At 45.1% G+C, this 27,241-nt stretch overlaps 1 protein-coding gene across 3 annotated transcripts in view; it reads left to right on the top strand.

Moving 5' to 3' along the window:
* The window catches only part of ZFYVE27 (zinc finger FYVE-type containing 27), a 55,080-nt gene continuing 27,839 nt past the window's right edge, over positions 1-27,241 (top strand). Inside the window, exons 1-7 of one of the 3 annotated variants that reach the window (XM_078593173.1) lie at positions 1-466; positions 14,470-14,540; positions 15,903-16,089; positions 17,751-17,846; positions 18,218-18,330; positions 20,931-21,106; positions 25,083-25,190. In XM_078593173.1, coding sequence (XP_078449299.1) covers positions 228-466; positions 14,470-14,540; positions 15,903-16,089; positions 17,751-17,846; positions 18,218-18,330; positions 20,931-21,106; positions 25,083-25,190 — 990 coding nt within the window. In that variant the 5' untranslated portion in view covers positions 1-227. The remainder of the gene's footprint in view (positions 467-14,469; positions 14,541-15,902; positions 16,090-17,750; positions 17,847-18,217; positions 18,331-20,930; positions 21,107-25,082; positions 25,191-27,241) is intronic. The other 2 variants (XM_078593174.1, XM_078593172.1) reach the window with 2 other exon arrangements.

The following is a 27,241-nucleotide window of genomic DNA, read 5'->3' as shown; positions in this document are numbered from 1 at the left end:
ACCCGATCCGACGTCGCCTCCCGCTCGAGCATCCATTGCTCACGCCTGGCAAGCCCAGAGTCGACGGCCAGAGAGGCCTCCTCCAGGAGAGGGACGCGGCTTCGTCCTCTTCGCTCGCTCCGTCCCGAAGCCTCGTGACGCTATGAGCCTCCCACGTTGACGACAACGGCAGCAAGCGAGCAAGCGTCGACGGCCACGAGGACGAGCAGACGCTAGGGCGGCTCGGCATGCGCGGCCCCGCGGGCGAGGGCGCGCCCGAGACCGGGCTCGGCAGCACGGGCCGGGGTGGCGAGGCGGGCGGGCGTGGCGGCGCTGGCCGGGTCCAGGGCGAGGGAGGCGGGCAGCGGTTCCAGGCGAGCGCTGGGGGCTCGTTCGATGTGCTCACGCTCGCCGTGGCCCTCAGGCGCATCGAGCAGAGCGCGCGGCCGCTCAGGGACGCGCTCGAGGTGGTCAAGCACATCGTGCGGTACGTGTCTGGCTGTGTGTTGTGTGTGGGGGGGCTGTGTGGTGTGTGTGTGGGGGACTGTGTGTGTGTGTGGGGGACTGTGTGGTGTGTGTGTGTGGGGGGCTGTGTGGTGTGTGAGGGGCTGTGTGTTGTGTGTGTGTGTGTGGGGGGCTGTGTGTTGTGTGTGTGTGGGGGCTGTGTGGTGTGTGTGGGGGCTGTGTGGTGTGTGTGGGGGCTGTGTGGTGTCTGTGGGGGCTGTGTGGTGTGTGTGGGGGGGCTGTGTGGTGTGTGTGTGTGTGGGGGCTGTGTGGTGTGTGTGTGTGGGGGCTGTGTGGTGTGTGTGTGTGGGGGCTGTGTGGTGTGTGTGTGTGGGGGCTGTGTGGTGTGTGTGTGTGGGGGCTGTGTGGTGTGTGTGTGTGGGGGCTGTGTTGTGTGTGTGGGGGCTGTGTGGTGTGTGTGTGGGGGGGGCTGTGTGGTGTGTGTGTGGGGGGGGCTGTGTGGTGTGTGTGTGGGGGGGGGGGCTGTGTGGTGTGTGTGTGGGGGGGGGGGCTGTGTGGTGTGTGTGTGGGGGGGGGCTGTGTGGTGTGTGTGTGTGGGGGGCTGTGTGGTCTGTGTGTTTTATCGGGGCTGTGTGGTCTGTGTGTGTGGGGGCTGTGTGGTGTGTGTGTGTGGGGGCTGTGTGGTGTGTGTGTGTGGGGGCTGTGTGGTGTGTGTGTGTGGGGGCTGTGTGGTGTGTGTGTGTGGGGGGCTGTGTGTTGTGTGTGTGGGGGGCTGTGTGTTGTGTGTGTGTGTGGGGGGCTGTGTTGTGTGTGGGGGGCTGTGTGTTGTGTGTGTGTGTGTGGGGGGCTGTGTGTTGTGTGTGTGGGGCTGTGTTGTGTGTGTGTGGGGGGCTGTGTGTTGTGTGTGTGTGGGGGGCTGTGTGTTGTGTGTGTGTGGGGGGCTGTGTGTTGTGTGTGTGTGTGGGGGGCTGTGTGTTGTGTGTGTGTGGGGGGGGCTGTGTGTTGTGTGTGTGTGTGGGGGGCTGTGTGTTGTGTGTGTGTGTGGGGGGCTGTGTGTTGTGTGTGTGTGGGGGGGGCTGTGTGTTGTGTGTGTGTGTGGGGGGCTGTGTGTTGTGTGTGTGTGTGGGGGGCTGTGTGTTGTGTGTGTGTGTGGGGGGCTGTGTGTTGTGTGTGTGTGGGGGGGGGCTGTGTGTTGTGTGTGTGTGTGGGGGGCTGTGTGTGGGGGGCTGTGTGGTGTGTGTGTGTGGGGTGGCTGTGTGTTGTGTGTGTGTGGGGTGGCTGTGTGTTGTGTGTGTGTGGGGTGGCTGTGTGTTGTGTGTGGGGGGGCTGTGTGTTGTGTGTGTGGGGGGCTGTGTGTGTGTGTGGGGGGGGCTATGTGTGTGTGTGTGGGGGGGGGGGCTGTTTGGTGTGTGGGGGGGGGGCTGTTTGGTGTGTGGGGGGGGGCTGTGGTGTGTGGGGGGGGCTGTGTGGTGTGTGTGTGTGTGGGGGGCTGTGTGTGGTGTGTGGGGGGCTGTGTGGTGTGTGTGTGTGTGGGGGGCTGTGTGTTGTGTGTGTGTGTGGGGGGCTGTGTGGTGTGTGTGTGTGTGGGGGGTTGTGTGTGGTGTGTGGGGGCTGTGTGGTGTGTGTGTGTGGGGGGCTGTGTGTGGTGTGTGGGGGGCTGTGTGTGGTGTGTGGGGGGCTGTGTTGTGTGTGTTTGGGGGGCTGTGTTGTGTGTGTGTGTGTGGGGGCTGTGTGGTGTGTGTGTGGGGGGCTGTGTGTTGTGTGTGTGTGGGGGGCTGTGTGGTGTGTGTGTGTGTGGGGGGTTGTGTGTGGTGTGTGGGGGGCTGTGTGTGGTGTGTGGGGGGCTGTGTTGTGTGTGTGTGGGGGGCTGTGTTGTGTGTGTGTGTGTGTGGGGGGCTGTGTGGTGTGTGGGGGGCGGGCTGTGGTGTGTGGGGGGGGGCTGTGTGTTGTGTGTGTGTGTGGGGGGGTGTGTGTGTGGGGGGGGGGGGGCTGTGGGGGGGTGTGTGTGTGGGGGGGGGGGGCTGTGTGGTGTGTGTGTGGGGGGGGGGGGCTGTGTGGTGTGTGTGTGTGGGGGGCTGTGTGGTGTGTGTGGGGAGGGGGCTGTGTGTTGTGTGTGTGTGGGGGGCTGTGTGGTGTGTGTGTGGGGGGCTGTGTGGTGTGTGTGGGGGGGGCTGTGTGTGTGTGTGTGGGGGCTGTGTGTTGTGTGTGTGTGGGGGGCTGTGTGTGTGTGGGGGGGGGCTGTGTGTGTGTGTGGGGGGCTGTGTGGTGTGTGTGTGGGGGGGGCTGTGTGGTGTGTGTGTGTGTGGGGGGCTGTGTGGGGTGTGTGTGTGTGGGGGGCTGTGTGGGGTGTGTGTGTGTGGGGGGCTGTGTGGTGTGTGTGTGTGGGGGGCTGTGTGGTGTGTGTGTGTGGGGGGCTGTGTGGTGTGTGTGTGTGGGGGGCTGTGTGGTGTGTGTGTGGGGGGCTGTGTGTTGTGTGTGTGTGTGGAGCTGTGTGGTGTGTGTGGGGGGCTGTGTGTTGGGGGGACTGTGTGGTGTGTGTGTGTGGGGCTGTGTGTGGGGGGGACTGTGTGGTGTGTGTGTGTGGGGGGCTGTGTGGTGTGTGTGTGTGGGGGGCTGTGTGTGTGTGTGGGGGGCTGTGTGTGTGTGTGGGGGGCTGTGTAGTGTGTGTGTGTGGGGGGCTGTGTGGTGTGTGTGTGGGGGGGGCTGTGTGTTGTGTGTGTGGGGGGGGGGCTGTGTGGTGTGTTTGTGGGGGGGGGGGCTGTGTGGTGTGTGTGTGGGGGGCTGTGTGGTGTGTGTGGGGAGGGGGCTGTGTGTTGTGTGTGTGGGGGGCTGTGTGTGTGTGGGGCGGGGCTGTGTGGTGTGGTGGGCTGTGTGGTGTGTGTGTATGGGGGGGGCTGTGTGGTGTGGGGGGCTGTGTGGTGTGTGTGTGTAGGGGGGCTGTGTGGTGTGGGGGGCTGTGTGGTGTGTGTGTGTGTGTGGGGCTGTGGTGTGTGTGTAGGGGCTGGCGTGGTGCTGGCCACCCACCCCCCCTCGTGTGCCGTGCCTGCCTTGATAGGTTCTCGCTAACAGCACTTGCCCCAACAGCCTGTTTCAAAGGCTATACGCAGGGAGGTCTTTGTCTTTTAGCGGGCTGTGTGGTTTGTGGTGGTGGTGGGGAGCAAACCTTTAAGACCTGGGTCTGTTCCGTGACCTGTCAGCGAGCCTCAAAGTACACCTAGCCTGGTACAAGCGTTGAGTTGACGTCGTGGTCACTTAGAAGTGAATGGCGGCTTTTGTGGTGGGGGGTGCGCTATGTATATGTGGGGGGCTGCGTGTGTGTTGTCTGTGTGGGTGCTGGGGGATTGGGGGATGCGGTTGTGTGTGGGGGGCTCTGTATGTCATGCTGTGGTGGTGGATGGGGGGGGGCAGTGTGTGCTTGGCTGTGTGTGTGTGGGGGGAGGGGGCTCTGTCGTACTGTGGTGGTGGGGGGCAGTGTGTGCTTGGCTGTATGTATGTTATGTAGGGAGGTGGGCTCTGTATGTCGTACTGTGGTGGTGGTGGGGTGGGGTAGCGCTCTGCTACGAATCTGGTAAACTGGGTTTGATTCCTGGCCATAGACATCAGTGGTGGGGAGTAGTATCCTAACTTGTCCTTGGCATCTTATAGATCAGCCCACCCTTAAATGAGTGCCTGTTGAGGTGCGTCAGCATCCGCACTGGAGAGACAAAGATAGCCTGCATTGATGCGGACCACACTCTCTCCTCATGTGCAAATTGGCAGTTAAAAGGTGCTCACTAACAATTTACCCCATATAGTCTGGAAGACTGGATTGAATCTATTTTTAAATCCTTTATATTAAGTTCGCTTGCTTGCATGCTTGCTTGCTTGCTTCCGTGCTTGCTTGCTTACGACCGTGCAAATCTTTCGGTCGTTTTTTAACCCACTTCCCGTGATCCAATCGAGCTGACATTTTCCACACAGACTCGTTGTGCGAGACAATTAATGTTCGTGAAAAAAAATTCCCAAAATTTTACACTTTTTAGGCAAATTTTTTTTATTTTACATATATTCAAATAGAACTCATTCATGGCTTTGGCTGAACGTCACAGTGTAAGAGCCCAGAGCATAACCCCTCCACAGGCCGTGGCGGAGTAGCGCAGTTGGTAGCGCCCTCGCTTCCCATGCCAAAGGTCGCGGGATCGATCCCCGCGTCCTCCACAGGCGAATATATTTTTAAATCCTTTATATTAAGTTCGCTTGCTTGCTTAGGACCGTGCAAATCTTTCGCTCGTTTTTTAACCCACTTCCCGTGATCCAATCGAGCTGACATTTTCCACACAGACTCGTTGTGTGACAATTAATTTTCGTGAAAAAAAATTCCAAAATTTTACACTTTAGGGAAAACAAATTAAATATTTAATTACCAATTGCTTAATGGTGGCAGACAATCATCTGACCCATAGGTGGCAGCCATCTCAAGCCAGAGGACGAGAGGACTCTAGCCGCCACGCATATAAAGGATTTATAGTGAAAAACTTTGTTTTTACGTGTTTACTTGTTATTTTTTTGGCTTCATCGTGCACCTTGGTAGCAAATGCAAATGTTCCTGCATCTTCCCGTCACTCCAGTCAGTGAACCCATATTACCTGCATTGTGATGTGCCAGAGAGCCTTTGCCATTCCACAAGATCTCAAAGTGCACCTAGCACAAGCGCGGTTTTGAGGTCACCGCCACTTGTTGCTGTGCACCTAGCCTGGCACAAGTGCCGTAGTGATTTCACTTTCGCCGAGTGGTAAACGGCATTGCTATTTGACATTAAACTCGATCGAAAGTGGTGGCGGAATGTTTGGCGCACCGCATTATGATCCTGGTAACATGGGTTCGATTACTAGCCATGAATATCAGTGTTAATTATATTTACCTGGCATGGGTAAATCATAGACATGCCATGCTGACCTTAATGAATGCTTCCTAACGGCACCTGCACACAACCTTTCAGACAATTAAATGTGAGTTTACAAACATGAAACCGTAAAGAACACAGTACAGGAATGACAGTACGTAAATATACAGGTAATATTTTCAAGAATAAGTGGTTGTGTGGCAATGTCATTCTCCAGAGACCAAATATGATAATTAACTTGCAAATACAGAAATGTGTGGAAAAGATTGTCCGTGCAAGACTAAGGTTAACCAAGCCAAACCCTTGCCGATGGAAATCAAGAGCCCCCATGGCTTCTCGCCCAGTTAAGGGTATTATTTGCTGTAATCTGCAGAGCAGCAGTGAGCAAGGTCATTCGTGAAATTAATAATAGAAAAACAAATTCCTCTATACATTTTCTGTCAACATACTGAAATGACACGAGTTAAATTTGGATTGCCACATTCTGATTCTATATGCACACTCCCTTAAGAATCTGGATGTTGTAGTATAGAGCCAGCAATGTCCCTAACACAAAGCATGATGAAATGTTTTTGCAGTAGCCTTTACTTTATTAATATTTTAGAACCGTTTTTTCAGCAATTTAGCTTCTTCATCAAGTCACGCTGGGATAAATAGGAATGCCACTTCCCCTTAAAAATGTGCTTATTTTTTTAAAATCCCCTTCATAATACAGTAACGTTCTACTAAGAATGTGTTGCAATGTGTTGCATTTAATCAATATACATGTTGCTTTTCGGTTATACTGCATATTATTGTGGATTTAAAAAAAAAATAAGTCATTGCCAGTTCTCTTGTAAATGCATGCAATAAAAAAAATCAAACAAAATTTTGTAAGCAAATAATATTGAATAATTTTACTTCAGTAATTGTGTGTGGAGCCATGGTGCAGTGGTTTGCACACTGCTCCATCAACCCAGCGATCAGAGTTTGATTCGCAGCCACAGCGAACAACATAATAGGTGAATTCTATCTGAACCAGTCCTGGCCCCCTCGCCACTGACCAACGTGGTGAAGTATGGTCAAACAACCTCGACCATCACGGGGAGGTCTTCAACCAGCAATGCATTGACAAATAGATCTAAATTATTTCCTTCAGTTGTACATTGATCACTGTGCCAGTACTAATAAAAGTAAATCGTTAAAATGGCACAAGAACAGGATTCCAGCCATCTACTTTTAAGAGTCGATGGCTGTCTGCGAGGCAAATATGAATGCGCCCAGAGTATACGGTGTCCCTTCCTGTTTCCTGTTGCCATGTTTCTTTTGGGAGTAACTTGGCGACTGGTTTCCACTTCATCGGGAGAGGTTGGACATGTGTGATGAAAACCATATAAATGTGTAGGATTGTTACTTTTCGTTTGATAGCAGCCTTACAGGCTTCTTGTTGTACATGCTTCGCGTTCCATGAGGTTTTATGCGAATGCAGGTTTTTTGCCTTGAATGCTTTCTTTTGTTACATTTTTTGTAACTTCCTCCCCTTCGAAGATGTTTGTCATTTCGAAATGCCTCGTCTGACCAGTGGAGATTTTTCAGGAAGTGATTTGGGGCTTCAAATATAATACAGTACCGTACTTAAAAAGAAGATTTATTGAGTGTGTTATGTAATTAATAATATTCTAGAAGGGCTATAAAGTTGTAGTCGAATCTTTTCTTACAACTAGAAATATCTGAAACACCACACAATTAAACGTTTATTCAAATTTGTAAAAAATAATTGGCAGCTCCTTGTAAAGGCGCTGCTGGATGAGGCACCGCCTTTTGCCAGTGCAGACTCTGAATGAGGTTTATTTGACCATACTTCACTACGATGGTCATGGTTGGATGGTGAAAGGGGTGGACAGATGTCTAATACAGTAATCCCTCGCCACTTCGCGGTTCAAGTTTCGCGGCCTCAGTGCATCGCGGATTTTTCGAACTGATTTAAAGGCCTCATTATACCTGTGCAGTAACACCATCATCATCGTCATTCATCATCACATTCATCGAACTGCACAGGTCTGTCATCGTCGTCATTGTCATCGTCATTGTCATCGTCGTCGTCGTCATTACTGGAGTCAAGTCTCAAGATACTACTGTCATTGATGAGTGTAGAACACCATAATACGTATCGTATGAGAGAGAGAGAGAGTGAATGTATAATATTAAGGTTTTATAATTAAATAGATTTAAGTAAAATATATATATAAAGTATAAATATACATATTTTAAACATTCTGGTACCCACACACACATATACGGAAATTCCTAGGGGGCCAATCCTACTTCGCGGATTTTCACCTGTCGCGAGGGGTTCCGGTCCCCATTAACCGCGATAAACGAGGGATCACTGTACTGTTTCACATCACTTTCCATTGATGTTAGCCGTGGTTGGGAATTTAACACAGGCTGCAGGGTTATTAGCACAGTGCCACTAACCGCTGCCCCACCTCTCCACCATTTGAATCTTAGGTGACAAAAGTTATGGACTGGAAGTTGACCGGATTTACTCGTTAGGCAGGGTCAGCCTAAAGTTCTAAGTGGGTTCACGTTTCTTACTAAACATTTACAACTATGCTACTGTATCCCCATCATCAATGAACCAAGTAACTCACTTGCCGTGGAGTGACACCCAAAGCCGGACGGAAAGAGGAATCCCACTTCCGGTTAAACACACATATATTTCTCTTCTTGGTTCTTTCGGTAAATTCACGTAGAAGGGAAGTAATAAAATAATAAAAAAACTAAACATAATAAAATAATTATCATGACGTTTCGGCCACAACGCAAGCAGCCGTCCTCAGGTGAAGACCAGGTCTGTTGGGGAGACAGCGTCACATATATTTACTCACCTTTAGGTTGCTTCTTGTATTTTACCTGATTTGTTGTGGTGCATTGGAGAAGTTTCATTCCAGCTGCATTAACATAATCAACAGGAAAAGGATTTACAATTTCAAGGGTTACCTTTTGGAGAAGATGTTTCCTTCAGATTGGCTTCTTGTGACCCAAATTCTGTCGTGGCAGTGAAGATTAATGCCGCACTGCAGTAGACTGCATCGCACCCTGGCGAAAGTGGAAAAAGCCAATAAATGCAATGTACACACTGTGTACAGTACAACATGATTGTGGTCAACATTTCGTTTAAAATGAGTCTCCTTCCCAAGCCACGAGTCTTGCGAAGGTCTTTTGCTCCGAACGTAAATCAACTTAGGCGTTACAATTCAATGGTTTAGCTGCACAGTGTGGAGCAAATACACTGGCGGAAAACGTGACTCAATGCTCAACTTGGGGTATTCGGTGTTTGTTAACAGCTGTTTAACACAGGCATGATGCATTTTTGCATGCGTTGCTTTAGAAAAATATTTTTCTTGTCATATTTTTTTAACTTGGTGCATTTTGGTATGCACCTACGCAAACAAGTGTGTGAAGTAATCCATCGAGACTTGTGCACAGCTAATACGCTTTACGTGAATCTCTCCGTTATTTTGTACACTTTTGTGGTTGCAGTGTGTACACACATATTTTTGTCTTGTAGCTTGAGATTTTGAATGGTCATCAGTTCCAATGTGTATGTTCTTTAGCATACGTTTGCAGTTCATATGAAAGTATTGAGTTTGCCGCAGCATATGACGGCAGTGACATTCACATGATTGTGTGCCGACTGGTTTCAGTGAATGCTCTGCTGCTGTGTTAATAGCTTCTTCTGTTTAGGTTTTTTTTTCCTTCTGAAGCCATCCAATGAGAATAATTGTTTCTTGTTCAATGGAATGTTGTGAACTTTACCCACATTGTCCACAGGAGTCTGACGGGGGTGTATTTACTCATCGGATTTTTGTGAAATCTGTGTTCAGGAAAGTTAATTTCCCTGAGCACAGTGCGCACACAGACACACCTACATGCCTACCTGTGCCTTACCTATTGATCCTACCTCGTGTGAACCCAGCAATGTCTGCGCTGGTTTATCAGGATGAAGTTCAGTTTGGTTCAGTGTTTTATTTCGTTTGTCTTTTGTCACTGCAACAGTTAGTCGGCCGTGTTTTTGTCCTTTACATGTGAAGTGTGCTGAAGCAGTCAACACCAACATTGTGTCTCACCTTCTCTTCCGCTGTCCGCTGCTGTCAACCTCTCATGAGTTCTCATGTTGCAGCGTACCCATTTCCACTTGAATTATTTTGCTTTAACAGAAGCATCACAGGTGATCCCTTTTGTCCCTTATATCTTTGTTCCTTAATCTCCTTTATTGATTTGCTCCTAACAAACCGCTTTCCATTGATCTTTGTCGGAGATCAATGAGCTCAAGATAAATATGAGCAAACAAAAGTCATGTAACATCAATCAAGGTGTCTGTTGGAGGGAAGTGACTGGAAAACACATAGTTTGTGTACCTATGGAATTTATTTAAGGCGGTCAGTGAAGACAATTGTGAAATGAAGAGGTGTGCAAAAGCAGGCTAGAGTGACTTTATAGACTTAATAATGGAAAGACTTTATCTTGGATATCAACACACCCATATGCCTAAAGAAGTATATTTTTCAATAGGTGAGTATTACCTGTTATGTATTTATGTTGAACTTCTTTCGCATCGTACGTAGCCGACCGTGCTAATCGGAGGTGTTGGATCCCCTCCGAAAATTGTGTTGACATTTGTTGGTCCCATTCTCCAGGGGAAATCGGTAGAGCCCCATCCCACCAAGCCCAACGCTGACATATGGATCAGAAACATGGACATTGGCTAAGGAAACGGAACAAGTGTTCAAAAGTGCCCTAGTAAGCATGAAAACTAGCATCATTGGAATTACAGGGAGGGTTGAGCATAGTATCGTGGGAATCCGCGAACAAAAGCAGATTGGAGACATAACGAGTGAACGCGTCACTAGAATAGTGACGGCCGCTGGTCGAGATGGCGATGGAGTGACAGCCCAAGGATAGAGATGAATTGCTGCAGCGTGAGACCGTGAGGAACGGCCACATGTTGAGGTTTTTAACCACAAGTGGATTGAGCCTGGCTAATGGTGAGGATGATCCAGTATTCTATAGAGTGTTACACATTGAATGGATTTAGTTGCAAAGTAATGCGTGATAAATTTAGACGTTTTTGTTTTGTCTTTTCCCAATTAATACAACCGATTTTATTTCGATTTAAAGCTTTCGTGACTGCAGGCATTCATCTTCTTGGTTCTTTTGGTAAAGTCACGTAGAATGGAAATAATACAATAATACAAATTAAACATTAAATAATTCTCACCAGAGAATTATTTTATTACGTTTTACTTTTATTATTTTATTATTTCCATTCTACGTGACTTTACGGAAAGAACCAAGAAGATGAATACAACCGATGTTTTGCATCGTGTCATCAAATGAAGTTTCAATTGTTAATTCCCACGGAGCAATAAATCAGCCTGTGTTTAGAGATCCCTTAAAGTGACCCCCTGTCTATACTCGATTTTCTGGTTTTTAACATGTGCACTGGTGTCGAAAATGTGTCCAAAAGCAAGGAAATGTATTTATTTTTTATTCTCAGAACAAGTTTTGGCAGATTTTATTGCCGGATTACATTTTTGTGGAGTACTCGGTGACCCGACAGACGATCAACTCGCTCAACTTGAGAACATGTTCTTTGGTTCTTTCGGTAAAGTCACGTAGATAGAAAAGTAATAATACAAAATAAAGTGAAACCTGAATTTAAACCTCTTGAAATTGTAAATGTAGTAGTAGATTTACTCTCTTAATACACCGGTGTGCTGTACCAGTAAAGAATTGGCATTTTTGTTCGTGACAAACCTTACTAATTAGCTGTTTCGGGTGGTGGCGGGTTCAACGACACTTTTATATTTACGCGATCTAACCCAAAAACCTATATTATGGAAACAAATAAAAATCGTATGGCATTTTCCTTCTGATATTTTTTCTCTCTATCATTTGTGTCAATTAGGGCACGTGTGTGTTTGTACTAATGTGCAGTGACAAACTATGAATTGAAATGCATAAACAACAATTATTCTTGGTCCATTTAAAATCATGTCCTTTGTTGTTATTGCGTGACGCAAATGTCTGGCTTAACAGCTCAATGGTACATCTGTATATCGTTAAGCCACTAATGGTGTCACCATTACAGAATACAACTGCTTATACTGCAGAGGTCGCAAACGGGTTTTGATTCCTTACCCGTACCCGTACCCGGCCGCACCAGGGTCGCAAACGGGTACCCATACCCTACCCGATATCCGGCTACCCGTACCCGGCCGGGTATCGGGTAGGGTACGGGTACGGGTACCCGATTGCGACCTCTGGGATGAAGCCATGTTGCAGGCGCGGGTGGGTTGATTCTAGGAACTTGAATTGTGAGAAGAGACAAGACGTTGGGAAATGAGTGATAAATGGTTACTCACCAGTGACTCACGGCTTACTCGTACCCGGCCGCACCAGGGTCGCAAACGGGTACCCGTACCCGGCCGGGTATGGGTAGCCGGGTATCGGGTAGGGTACGGGTATCGGGTACCCGGTTGCGACCTCTGTTATACTGTGCTATACTTTGAGGTGGCACTTGTAGTTAACAACACAGGCAACAGCCTAGTTGCTCAAGTTTCCCACGGTATATTCATAATTAATTTACAATGTCAGTCTGACCTTATGGTCTCCCGTAAAACCCATATAGGCCACACCTAGCGTGCATAAACACTGAACATTATCGAGTGCAAGTTTAAACCTGTCACTTGGTTTTTGTTTGGGCATGTTTGAGAGTCAATCGGAGTGGGTGGAAAAACCTGTTGCGATACATAGCCACGCTTAGGTACGCACCTTTCACGTGCGAATCTCTGTTATGTTTCACAGAATGTCATGGTAACACCCAATTTGCAGGTAGTTGTCTTGCGGCAGTTTATGCTGTGGTAATGTTTCCCGGCTAGATTCGTCTGATATATGAAAGTAGGAAATCCTATCCTGTGGAGATGTCTCTCCTGGCTAGATTCATCCGAAATATGAAAGTAGGAAATTCTAGCCTTTGGAGATGTCCTCTCCCGGCTAGATTAATCTGAAATCTGAAAGTAGGAAATGCTAGCCTGTGTAGATGTCTTTCCTGGCTAGGTACGTCCGAAATCCGAAAGTAGTAAAACCCCGGACTGTGGATTTGTCTCTCCCGGCTAAATCCGTCCAAAATCTGAAATCCAAAGCGTTCGTAAAGCTGTGCACTGTAAATGCCTTCACTAGAGTTGGACCGGTGTGGGGCAGTTTGTGATAATCCTTGGGTGGCCATCCGTCACGTGATTATGACGAGCCGCTGGTGCGTCCGAGTCGTTCAGGAATCCAAATTATCCGCGGCCCCAATTAGTTGGGATTTTCGCCTTTGTACTGTTGAGCTTTTTCTGAAGCAGAATTCAGAAAGGTTGATTTTGTTAAATCGGCAGGGGGGGGGGGATTGCATTTGTATTGCTTCTATGAACATTTGTCAACGTGTGTAATTTGAAAACGCAACTGCTTATTAGTGCCGGCAGCCACCTATGGCTTTAGGTGGTGTTACGTGGCCTCATGCTTAACCACACTTGTGCATTGAAAAGTACATATTGATGTTAGTTGTGTATGTAATGAATTGGACACACTCTGTGATTAAATGAATTGTCACAATTTGGGGTAAAAATTTAATACAAGAACTGATTGTTTTGTTGTATTTGTATTGTCCCATTGGTTTAATTAGCCAGAATGAGCATATCCATGATGTGAGGGCGTGTTATTGACTTCTCTTATTATCTGTGCTTGTTGCAAAAAACTAAATCCTCCTATTCACTTAATGAACTGCGGATGATGGGATGGATGTTCTTCATGATTTCTCTTATGTGCAAAAACATGCACATAATAGGAATATGCCGAAGATATCCATTTTAGTGGTGTGTGGAAGAGTGTAGTGTGCTGCATCTGTTGCATGTGGTGCCATGAGGACTGAAGATATGGTGGAAGTGGCAAAATCATCATCATCACAAGTCATCAAATTCATTATCATCTTATCCGCGGATAAATGCGGGAAAATGTGAGCAATCGAGCCGTGTTTAACACTGGTCAACAACAAAAAAACATTTTTTTTCTGGCCTGGACTTTTGCAGCTGTTTTAGACTAATTTCAGGGTGCTGATTCCACATTTGATCTCAGATTTGCTCTATCACATCTCATTTTTATGCTATCGGCATACCCCATTTTCATTGATTTTACCCGAAATTAACTCTGTCACTTATGATTGCAAGTTGTTGCGAGTCAGTGACTGCTTTAGTGTTAAAATCTGGTGCTGTATTTTTAGGATAGTGTGTTTATAATATAATTTTATGTAGATATCCACATTTATTTAATATTTTTCTTCTGCAGTTTTTATTGAAAATGCAATATTTGATATCTCAAAAACCTGATGTGATAGACAAAAACTGATGCCAGATTTGGAACCAGCACCCCAAAATTACCTTAAAACCGTTGGAATACCTTATGCCAGAAAAAGTGTGTTGACCAGTGTAATAGAGTATTTTGCTGGTCATCCTGGACCAGTGGATAATAGGTTTGTGGATACATGGAGCATTCCCGTAATTGGTAATCTCCATAAGCCGTGATTTCCTGAGAGAAGGCCTCCCCCAGCTATCCGCATGGCTTGTACTCCCACAATGCAGCAAACCATCTCGCGCCTGCTTTTTACATTCTTTTTTAAACTGTCATTTGTCTACTCGTAAAGTTGTTGATTCTTAAGCGCTTGATTCAATGCATGCATTGTAATAAAATGTTTCGATGTATTCAATACATTTTTACATGGATAGTGTCAGTGATGAGAAGGAAACTCACACTATTTGGATACGTGTAGGATGGCCAACAACAGGAACATTCCAAGTGTTCTTTGGAAAAATGGAAGGAACCGGAAAGAAAGGAAGATCTAACAGAGAATCGCTTGTTGAAGACTCTAAAGAGATCGGTGCCAGAAACATGTGACACTACTTGAGCATATTGGCACTACAAGACGGAGGAAAGTGGAAACAAATGACGAAATCTGCAGTGGACACCAATGGGCTATCTGCCCCATAGATCGTGATGATGACGGTGATGAGTGTCAGTGTGCCGTGTGCAGCTGTTTACAAATGTTACGTTTGTGCTTGCAGGTGGAGAACTCCAGTGGTGTCGGTCTTCTGTTGTTTGGTGTTGAACTTGTTCATACTTGCACTATCTCATGGTAAGTGCCTTTTACTTGAATCGATAATTCTCTGCATAGAAAGAAAGCCTTAAAGTGGCCCGAGACTTAAGTTAGTGCCATCTGGGAACACTCGTTTTGATTACTCATTCAATGATGGTTATGATTATCGAAGTTGTCATGCCTGGCTGTTCTCGTGTTAAAATAGCAGTGGATCCCAATCCGATGCTCCGCAGGGCCTTGGGAAGTTGTCTGCAGAACTATTGTGGATTAAAATAGAAAATCACCAAACACCATAAATTTAACTGCATTGCAGTCTGTGCAAATGCTTTGACAGTGAGAACCAAAGATAAATAAAATATCATAAACGCATACTGTACAGTGATGTTTTAATGATAGTGTAAGTACCTCTATCGGAATTAACCTTTTAACCATATTTATAACTACCAGTGGCATAGTGGTTGGCTGAATTTTTTTGATAAACCTGGTTATCTAAGTTCGATTCCTGACCCTGGCTATTATTATTAGTGGTGAGTGCAATTTGAACTGATCCTGGGTACCCCTCTTCACCAACCCACACAGACAGGCGTGGTGAGGTATGGTCAAACAACCCCCATGTACCAACATCCCGTGGGGAGGCCTTCAACAATTATTGACAAGGGGCAGCTTTACTTAATTATTTCATAAATATAAAAAAAAATCTCGTTTGATAAATGTGGACGGACTGTAGCAAAAGCCATTGTTGCGACACTGTCTTCTGTGCTTTCAAGTTTATGCGCCCTGCCTTCATCCCACACTGACCAGCACGGCGAAGTATGGCCAAATATCCCCCACGACCTTGTTGGCGACGGGAGGAAGCTCTCGTCCATCAGTGGGTTGACAAAAGGCAGTGCTCTTACGTCAAAGTAAACGTGAGGTTAGGACAAACCTGGGTCCAATTATGATTAGTAAGTTATAATGCATAACAATATTTTAAATCGCAACTTAATAGTAATTTCGGTCAGCATTAGTGTGACGTACATGCACTTTCTTTGCGTATTGTCGTTTATCTAAAGACAAAGACCCCCGTATAGCTTTAACGGACTGTTGGGGCGAGTGCTGTTAGTGAGCACCTATGAAGGCCGGCACGGCACACGAGGGGGTGGGTGGCCAAGGCGACGCCCGGCCGCCTTTGTCTCCCCAGTGGCAATGTTTACACATCGCATCAGGTACTCATTTGAGGCTGAGTCGACCTAGTGAAGCCCAGGACCAGTTCAGATAACCGTCACTGGTGGTGGCCGTGAGCGGGATTTGAAGTAGCGTCACCAGGTTTCGTAGCGCAACGCGCTAACCGCTCCACCGCCGGGTGTTTGAGATGTAATTTATCCACGCGCACGCACGCACACACGCACACTTGTGCGGCAGGCGCCTGGCTGGCCCTGGCGACCCTGCTGCTGACGGTGCCGGCGACGTTGGGTTATGCGCAGGAGCGCTGCCGGCCACGCCTCCCCGAGGAGCAGCTCATGGTGCAGAGGAGGCACTCGGTGTGGAAGGAGGACCTCAGCCGCATCACACTGAGTCGGCACGAAGCCCTCGCGGAAACGAAACATTTGTGAGTAATGGCACCATCAACAGAGGGGGGCGGGGGGGGTGACGTGGCCCGCGGCCTGCCGGAAGCGTGGCAGCTGCTCGTTGTTACAGAGGTTCGCCATTCGAAGTCGGCAGGTTGCCCTGGTTATTACTGCGAGTGTATTGATTGGGGAAAAAAATGCATGCCCTTTGTGCGTCGCAGTTGCATGCCTAAGATGCCCTGATGTCATTTGACATCAGGGCATCTTGTATGTTGGCGTCATGGTCCAAATATAAAAAATAACCTCTAATTTTCCATCAAACAGATATAGTTGCATATATCCGTCTGTTTTGTACATGCTCTACCGATGTTCATATTACATTGCTGTTTCGTATCACGTTTATTTTTGCTACAATTATATTCTCTATCAAACATCGCACCAAAAAGCCTCAACATGTCAATAACACTTCATTAAAAATAAATAGTGTACCATCACCAAATAATTTCTTCCTGACTATCCTGGTTTTAATAAAACAATTTTAGCATACAAAGCTACCACAGTAACCGAGCTATCCATACATGCTTGTAATCTAGAGATAATCTGATTCAGGAAAATCATTGATTGCATTTGCCTGCCTTGGTGGAACCAATAAAAGCCGTATTTGGGTCAATCGCTCAAGGACATGGAACAAACATATCGGACATCACCCTGAAAAATACGCGGTACAGCCTGGTCCCTCTCAGAACAACCTCTCTCCCTTGTTGCTCTGCTCTTAGTCAGAGTTTGCCCCCCCCCACACTTTATGGAAGATGAATCAAATACTCTGTGTGAATTAGAATTATGGTAGATTATCTGCCTGCCACGTGTCTGGCAGATGGACAGTTGTACCTTATGGTTCGTTTCAATGTTATGCAAGACTGTAATAGAGAGGATCATCTGTTTTTAGAAACATTCATTTACAATGAACATTTGCGAACATGGGATTCTTCAAGTATTAGCCAAGGAATAGTTTGGACACACTTGAAACAAACTCTCTATTTGATACAGATATATTGGCTTCCTTCTCCGTGCCCCCCCCCCAAATAGCTAAACAATTTATAAGGAACTTACGATTGTTCTAAACCTCAGAGAGCTCTTGTAATAGAACAACAAGAACCTATATATATTTGTTCTGTCATGCGATTCTGTCTCGTGAAATATGAGAACTGTGGCATCAAGTGACCTGCCACTCCTGGAAGCGTGCCACCAAGTGAAAATGCTATCGTCTATAATTAATCTGTGGCCTGAGAATGGCTGTTGAAGATGATTAGATACAATTGGAGTTGGATGTTTTGTGTAATCTCGGTCAATAATGGTCACTTAAGAGAAATATCGCCATTAGTTCAGCTGCTAAACTTTATTGGGCTGTAAGTAATGTAATTGTTATTGCATTGTTCACAGCTATTTAATAGTATGTATATATTGTCGTCTTAGTGTACCAATGACATTAGCATTTACTGCCTATTACATCTGGATTTACCGTAGCTTTAAATTAGGTGCAATTTTTGTCATATATGCTGTGACATTTTTACAACCGATGAAAACTTTGGTACATGTCAGTAAATAATCTGACGTGTACTTTTTAAAAGTGCTGTTTTTTACTATGCTTATAAAAAATATAACTAGTTTTATTACTATGTCTGCTCTCCTTTTTGTCATGCAGTTTAATTCAACTTCAACATATGCTCACGAGAGCGTGTGATTTGTGCGAGATATTCTATGGCATTATCAGCTGGGAGAGTCAGGCGCTCTCGGTGAGGTGAGTGTACCACTGCATTACATACATACAAGTGTCAGTCCAGGCAATTCTAGTTATCCTCCTGTCTGCCTCGGCTTTTGCCAAGCGCCGATTACCATTGAGGGCCTTCATAAACGCATGAATGATTGGAGCGGACGATTTACAACTTGAATGATAAACATTGGCATTCAGACACTGTTAAGTTGCCTTAGTCTGGAGGGTATGAGGACCAGATTGTCCTTTAAAGGCCTTGGTTTACAATAAAAGCATGAATGTGTATTTTTGTAAAAGATAGTTACAAATATATCATAGCACTTGCATAAAGAAGTAAAAATGCATGTGTGTAATAGGAAATGCTCTAAAATATGAATTGTTTTGTTCTCTTTTAATAGATTTTATGGATGTCTATTGGCTGCACTTTATACATTTTACTTCCTGCCCCTGCACTGGATGATACTGTTGGTTGTGAATATAACGTTTTTCTGGAATCAAGACTTCCTCATAGGTGAGCGATGCAATACGCGCGTGTCTTGGTTTCTCTATGAAGTAGAGAATTTGTTTGTTTCGTGAGATATGCAGATGCAACTGGAACTTCTAGGTTGCAATGGAAATCAACAGCGGTCACGACGTTTTTGTGACTGCGGTGCTTAAAGGTGTTGTCCTAAGCAAAGGTCGAGGCATTCCCTAAACCTCTGACACTGCCCGTTGGATAAATAACACCAGCTAGCATACACGAGCTGATTCATACACGACATAATGCCAATTTTAAATGATCTGATTTCATTTACTTTGGGAGCGCTTAACAATGTTAGGTGTCTGATATCAGAAAAATACGAGCGTCTTCGATAAACTAAAGCAAATCTAATACTGTGGTTATTTTGGTAAAGTCATTTAGAAATAAAATAAATAATGGGATACACGACGTTTCGATTGCAACACAAGCAACCGTCATCAGGTGTGAAAGAATGCAAGCTTGGAGAGAGACACAGAGAGACACAAACAGTGAGAGAGAGACACTGTGTGTCTCAGTGTCTATGTGTGTGTGTCTCTCTGTATGTGTCTCTCTCTCCGAGCTTGCATTCTTTCACACCTGATGACGGTTGCTTGTGCAATCGAAACGTCGTGTATTCCATTATTTATTTTCTTTTCTTTCTACATGACTTTACCGAAAGAACCAAAGAGTAATTCCTGCAGTCACGAAAGCTTAAAATCAAATCTAATACTCTTTATTTCTGCAATCATCATGTAATTCTGACATCGGGCACACTTAATGCCTTTAAATCATTTGCTGGAAACAGTTTTTTTGGTTTGTGTGCCCAGCTTTGTGCAAGCGTCATGGTGTTTTCAACACAAACGTTGTGATGGCGAGATGTTAACTACCTCGCCTGGTATACAGGACGTCGTGAGTCCCATCCCTACCCTGACACCTGTATATTTAGAGTTTGTATCTTGCCGTGGTCGCGTGGATTTTTCTCCGGGTCCTCTGGTTTTTCCTTCTTATGTTTAGAATCAACGTACGTTTTGAGTATTTGGGTACTCTATATTCCACACGATAAGCCACTTCGTTGAGCTATAATTTATGGCCAAGGTTACTCCTGAAAAAAGGGTTATAGAACTCAGTGGACCTCACCTGGTAAAATAAAAATAATTTATGGTTTTCACAGACAAAACAAAAAAACTTTTCCAAGTTCAGTTTTATAGCCACCCTATTGGTGTGCAGTTACCACATTCCTCCAGTAGATGGTGCCATTGTGCTTTGGGAAGTGACATGAACAATTAAGAACACGAAACAAAGCTATAAACTAATTTTTATTTTACCAGGTAAGGCCCACTGAGCTATATAGCTCTTTTTCAGAAGCGACCTGGCCACAAATGATAGCTCAACGAAGTGGCTCATCATGTGGAAATGTAAAGCCGCCAAATACTCTAAACGCACGTTGATTCTAAAATGTGGAGGGAAAAACCAGAGGACCCGGAGCCACGTAACCACGGGGAGAACATGCAAACTGCAACTATACAGGCTGATACACAAGATAATACTAATATTAGAAGATGTTTGCTACTTAAGCTTAACATTTCAGTTGTCATTATTTCATCATAAATGTTAGAGTAAGTACAACTATTATAAATGTTAGACGACTTATGGTAAATTTCCATTAGCTTTTTGTTCAATTTGCCAAAAGGTGGCAGTGTGGATTGTGGGCCTGGATTTTGCTCAATATGCACCACATTCTTTCATATCAGTTTAATCTGTTTATTTTATGTGTTCACATTCCATTTCTTAAATCCCCTCCCAGAGAGGGCATTTAGCTTCTGGTCCATCTGCTGTGGCACTTGAAAGTGGTCAGAACATTGAAGGCAGTGAGCTGCCACTATCATGACCAAGTTAATTACCAACTTTTAAGTGATTCATCTGGAAAACAAGCGATGCCAAAACAAGCAAGTCTTGTAAAATAACTTGCATGTTGAGCCAAACAGAGCTACCCATTGTAATACGCTGTCAGTGCTTGAAATTTGTAAGCACGTGTACAAGCACACGCATTGTCCAATGCCAATTCGCACAGAAATACATGTTGCTAATCAACTGCTGGGCAAGGGCCTTACTCACGTTGTGCGGCCCGTGAGAGTTATTTGATCATACTTCACCGCGCTCGTCAGGATGGGTTGGCAAAGGAGGGGCAGCATAGATGTTGGAGCATAGAAGTACCGTGCAACAGGTGGTCTCACATCCAAGCACTATGCAGGCTCAAGCCCACTTGTTTTTAATACGGTACAACAATGGATTTGGCTATGGTGCATTCTGCTGGCCGCAATGCCTTCTCGAAGGCTAAGCAGCGTTGAGCCTGGATTAGTGTTTGTACGGGTGAGCACTATATATAACAGGTTTTATACGCCTATTGAGTTTTATGTGGTGGACAACAGATGGCATCACAGCAAAATCCATTGTTGTATATTATACTTCTATGTCTATGCACCCTGCCTTCACCAGCCCGCGATTACCAACACTGTGAAGGTATGGTCAAATAGTGCGGTACATGTACACATTTGCATGCATGCATAGATCTAATATGTCCACTCATAAATAACTGCGACTGCTGCATGCAGTGATGTCAGAGTGGTGGCGCAACCGGAAGCAGCAGCGGCGGCAGCAGCAGCAGCAGGTTCAGCAGCAGCAGCAGGAAGAGGAGCTGGGGCCCCCGCTGTCTCCCGTGGAGGTCACCGTCACGGAGCCCAACGAGGCAGAGGAAGAGGCCGTTGCCCCCGATAGCTACGGCAGTGAGGTGCGCCGCCAACGCCAGGCACAGGCAGCGTCCCCAGCAGCGTCCCTAGCAGCCTGTGGCTTCCTACGGCCCACGGCCTTGGGACGTTAATCCCATCGCGTTGCTTACTATGGCCACATTCCATCTCTGGGAATTAGAGTTATCGGTTTGATTGTCATGCAATGAACATGATGCGCGTACAACAAGAGTGGGTTGGAAATTGCTGCCCTCTCTACCTTTGTGAATCAGAGTTCACTTGAATGAATCTCAGAGGTAACTTTGTTGTCCCCGCTCCTGTGGGCCGTTCTCGAACAAGAAGGGCTACACCGCCCTGCGAGAGATGGCAATGGATTTGTTTTGTCTCTCGACACGACACCGAAAGTACAATTGGGATAAAATTGTGGTTAAAATGTCCAATCACACGGTGCTGTCAGATGTCTCAACTTTGCGCGTTTGTGATGGGCTGGACTCGTAAGAGTGCGGAATAGCAAATTTTCTTACTTACTTTGGCCTCTTTTCCGCTGACTTTGACCTTGGTTGTCTGTGGAAACCACCATGAGATGCTGATTTTTGCTGCAGCGCCGATTGTTTGTTACCGGGGACGGGGATTGCTCTGGTGTTGGCGGCGGCGGCAATCGTGACATTGGTTTAACGATTTTCACGTTAATGTCAGCTTTATTAATATAATTGCTAAAGATGACGAGTGATTGGCTACATTGTGGGACCTCCTTTGCCAGTACCAAAATATGAGAATAGGTTTTCCCCTTTTTTCTGGCAACAAACAGGTGTGTTAAAATGTTAGAATACCAAACTGAAATCTTTATACAAGGAATCATGTCTGCATTAACCACACAACTTGTGGTCAAAATGCAAACAAAAAACACACTCTGATAATATTTGCATCGTCTTTGAAACTGATTGGTCCACACCAAAAGGAGTCCTCTGGTCTAACACCGTTTTGTGACACGGCTCAAAAGAAAGCTGTCTCTGGTGTGGACCAATCAGTTTCAAGGACAATGCATATATTATCAGAGTGTGTTTTTTTGTTTGCTTTCTGACCACAAGTATTGTGGTTAATGCAGAAATGATTCCTCGTAAAAAGGTTTCAGTTTGGTGTTCTAACATCTTAATACAACTGTTCTCATGACGAGTGATGCGGACTGATGGCTGTTCAAGGTTGTTATAGGGGTTTGGCCACGTTGTGGGGGGTAGTTGATTGCAGTAAAGGTGAAGTCGTTGGTTTTTTTTTATGTGTCCCCACGTTCAGTGTGTGGTCCGGATGAATCAGAAATAATAATAATAATAACCAGGAGAGTGGTAGTATTTGTATATATATATGAAACAAATGAGAACGAATTCTGGCAGATGATTTAATTATGAATAAAAAAAACAGACACGCGCTCACAACTTTGGTGGTCGAGGGCACATTTTTACAGCGTTTGCTGGCCACTTCTTCTTGGCAAAACAGCCATTCAAAACCAATTAGGGGTTAATGTGGAATGCCCCGTAATTAAGGGCGCTGGTAAGCAAATACACGAACTGTTCAACTGATGTCATTGACGCTGAAGCGTACGCGTTCATTCATGCGATGAAACTGTTGAGAGATATTGATTTGAAACACTCTGTGTGGCTTTACGCTGTGGTAATTTGATCGCTCGTGATCGAACCCGGTTAGAGCACATGGTTACACGTGTTTTCGTGCATTTTTACATATTCCTAAAATTATACTGAATGTATTCGGAGTAAAAGTAAAATGAAGGCGAACACTGTTCATATGAATCGTCACTGTTAAAATGTACATAGTTAATTTGCAAGAAGGTGGGCTTTGCATACTCTTGCAATAACAACATTGATCATTGTTGGCAATGTTTTCAATTATTGACAATGTAATATACGTGTATTATCAACTGAGCGCAACCATTAAAATAAGCAGAAGTCTGGGTACATCATCATTTGTGACCTATCCACTGCTAGATGAAGGCATCACAAAGTCCATCCCCATTTCTCAGTCTCGCAATAAAAAAATCCATGTAGCTCCTGAACACGTACTAATCGCATGGCTCCATTTCTGCAGTGGTTGACAATGATTGAGGATGGAAGAAAAGACAATTTAGAGGCCAACCAACCAAATGAGCAAAACAGATTTAGGAGAGGGTTTTTCTACCTTCACACACCTGTATCTATAAGATTATGCAAAAGATTAATGGATTTGAAGTACCATTAGTTGTCGTTTTTAACACGGTAGATCACTGTTCTTCATTGCAAGACCCACGGGGTCACTGGCCTTTAGTGCGGCCCCCGACAATACACAAATGTGAAAACACCACATCGTCGTGCTGTCAAACCCAATGGTTTCAAATGCGGGATGGTCCTCACACTCATGTCTTATTGGCAAAAGTGGCCCCCTACTGAAAATTAGTGAAGAACACTGCGGTAGGTGCATTTCTGAAAAGTGCTGCGTTCAGCAAAAACAACATTAAGCGCAAACGATTTCCTCAAATAATTTAACGATTAAGTTTGACAAGATACGATGTACTCGCAGATTGCGGTACACATAACTGAGAGTACGCTGCCACGTTACTGTATCATTGTAGTATCCTGCTCGGTCTTGCAGCTCAAGAAAATAGTTGTCGACCACTTGGAAACTGCGTTATAATGGTGCTGAGGCTTTGTACACTATGAAAATGCATTTTCCTCAATTGAAATTGATGCAGTCATCCAAAACCTTCACTACCAAGGCATAATTAAGAAATATTTACAAATTCTAAAAAGCATATACAAGAATGAAGTTACAAAACGGCATAGCAGCGGGGTACTCGGACAAGGTGACGCGCTTTTGCCAAAGTTATTCACAGTGATTTTTTAGAAGAAGATTTTTTTTATCGGATTGGGAGAATGACTTCAACATGAACATGGAAACAACACTAACCATCTCGAAACTGCTGAAAAACATACCCATTATAACAATGTACGTATGTCGAACTTCTTTCGCACCGTCAGACTATCGTTTATTTATTGTCCGTATGTTAATAACACTTAGAAACTCTTAATGCCCAGAGTTGGATTTAGTTGGAAAATGTTGCCATGCCCAGGTTAGCCTGCAAGGTATGTTACTGTGCAGATTTCTGAGCACATGTTGAACATGATATTTGTTTTTGTAAGGAAGCAGAGCCAATATTTGTACACGTTATAAGCTTTTATTCATCTGGACATTATCCACGTAAGAAACCCAGGGGGCTTTAGGCTGACGCGGACCAATGCTGCTCTCGTTGGGACCAAATCCAGGTGTTGTACTGCATCGGAAAGTACTCTTTGGCTATGCTTGAAAAGAGCTAATTTCCTACAAACGTCTGGAGCATGAAAGGGCTCTATATTCATGAAAATCCCACAGTTTTACTTACATAATCAACTTTCTCAGATAATATCTGCAGTTAATTTAACTTTTATGACCATGCTGTCTTGTTCAGACAGTAGAGAGAGCCCTTGTAAAATCCAAAAGGTTAATGTTGCAGAATGGAGAGGTTTTGGAAAGGGCCTTTCTTTTTAACAGTCTACTCCTGGCAAATTCCTGTTTGCATGTTGGTCATATGATCAGTCAAAAGCATAGTGGGATAGTTTACACTTAAGTGATGGGAGTCATTTCCTTTGACTGCTGAATGTGTAATTTTGCAATCTAAACGCTTCCAGTAATGCCACCACTGTAACTTAAGGGTATAAAAATCTTCATTGTTAAGTTGGTACTCGTGTTGTAATTTATTTTCCTTCAATGTGTGTGTTCTTATCGAGTATATCCTCTAGGTATGTTGGAGTAGGTTGCCCGACTTCTTCGTTACAATTTTAACATTTGCATAAAATTCTCATAATTCATGATTATTTATGCAGAGTGTGGTTGTATATGTAGCCATAATAACTGTATACTATGAGCGGAGTGTTTATTTAAAACTATCAAATATTAATGCTCTGAAACTTCGCTCTTTTCTTTTTTGTTTCATTGAAGGGTCTGATGGAGGATCCCGTAAAATATTTTTCCCATGAGTCTTTGCAGCCAAGCACAGACGACAGCGAAGAACAGTCACTGGAGGATGAGTTTAAGGATGCTATCGAGGTAAGACCTGTAATGTTAATCACTTGTAGCCTGAATTATACTCGCGTTACCTTACAGTCTTATATTCAGACGTTACTACTGTACTTGCTTATACTACACTGTACAAATTGCCTTCGTATGCCTTTTATAACTTGGTTCAAGACGACGATTCAAAATGTGACCCTTAAGCATAGCAAGAATGTCATGCACAGTGCATTTCACTATATACAACTGTTTCACTAAGCTTAAAAGGAAACGGGCATTTTTATATTTATATATTGTTCACATCGTTGGACGGTGACTGGCGGTATTGTGTGCCGCATTTGCGTAATAAGCTCCCCGGTACGTGTGTTGAAGACTGATATGAGTTGAACAGCACTGGGACGTGGTACCCGCACAGCAGAGGTCGCAAACGGGTTTTGATTCCTTACCCGTACCCGGCTGCACCAGGGTCGCAAATGGGTAACCGTACCCGTACCCGGCCGGGTATGGGTAGCCGTTCCCTACCCGTACCCTACCCGAAATGAGTGACAAACGGCTACTCACCAGTGACTCACGGCCTACCCGTACCCGTACCCGGCTGCACCAGGGTCGCAAACGGCTACCCGTACCCGGCCGGGTACGGGTATCGGGTAGGGTACGGGTATCGGGTACCCGGTTGCGACCTCTGCCGCACAGCCACAACGCTGCGCTTACTGGGTCCGTTGGCCCTGAAGTCACCGGCAGGCACTCTCCTCCACATGCGTGGAAGCACTCGCGTTCCTTAATTCGCACTTGACCACTTAATGCAATGCGCTCCTTCACACAAGCATAAACGGACCCCAGTTATGGGTTAGCTCGGTGAACAGAAAACCTCCGTTGCCTGCAGAAATTGTTAATGTTTGTTTTTAAGCGTATTAGAAGTTCTCTAGATTTTCATTGCACTGGTCATCTGCCAGCTGCTTGCCATGGGTGCTTCAGTAAGAAAATGTCACCCTCTGGAAATTATAAAATGTGTGGCACACATTCGATACTGGTTACTTAAAGGACAATTTGCACTGCCCCCTCAGATGAAAATGCTGCATGGGATATATAACTGTGAAAACTGATGCTTTTACGATTATTTATAATGCAGACGAATTCTCCCGTCCCGTAATAATAATATGAGGTTTATTTTTGCATGAGCGTCGGTATAAAAAAAGTAAAGCAATGGGACAATTAAATTGAGCAGACTCTGTATACGTTACTTGAAATGTAATCGCTCTTAATGTATTGTGAGATAGTGTTATTTGTACTCATAAGTGGGACGAAAATGTCAAACTATGGTAGTCTTGATTTTTTTGCAGTGTCTTGTTTTCAAATTGTTTTGACCACTGCTCATGTATATATGCATAACAAAAACCGCAGCTTTAAAGGGAACGTTTTGGAGAATTAATTCTGAATCGGTTTTTGCATCATTGTTCAAGTACGCTTAGTAAAATAAAAAGGAGGAAACATGAAATTGAGCAGAAACCCTTTTGGCATGACCAAAACACTTCCAAATTCCACTTGCCTTGAAGCAACAGATGGATCGTGTTTATCAGAATAGATTAAAAACAATTGGCCAATAAACTGTCACCGTAGAAATGAGTAAAGGTTTGTAATTAGAGTGATAAAATTTACTTTCTGAAGTTACACTTGTCCCATGTAATGCCTGTTACCCACAATTCCAGGGGTAGGTTCCTCTTATACTGTGTAATAGTAGTGTACTGCAATTTTGTTGCATAGTTTTTTGCTGTGAAGGAACTTAATATTCAGTTCCTTCACAAACTGTAGAAGATGCCCGGACGTGGAGCGAAACGTTAGATATGTTGCTGAATAACACGCGGTACAATCTGAAAAGCACATCAGGGAGTGAGTAGGGTTGTGTGCAGCATTGCTTCTGCTCTCTGGGTTCGGGAAACGAGTCTTGTTTTCTTTTTTAACTAAACATTTGCTCCATTCTGTTTTGATCAGTGTGAACATTTCAATTTGGGAACGCGGTACACGCCCCCTTTGTTTTTCACAATATCGTTATAAAACTGCGCTTGGCTCCAGATAGATTAATTAAAATA

This window comes from Lampetra planeri, chromosome 4 (genome assembly GCF_965212315.1).
Source record: "Lampetra planeri chromosome 4, kcLamPlan1.2.h2, whole genome shotgun sequence".
Classification (NCBI taxonomy): Eukaryota; Metazoa; Chordata; class Hyperoartia; order Petromyzontiformes; family Petromyzontidae; genus Lampetra; species Lampetra planeri.
The sequence above is the reverse complement of the archived record's forward strand: the minus strand, read 5'-3'. Positions and strand labels throughout refer to the sequence as shown.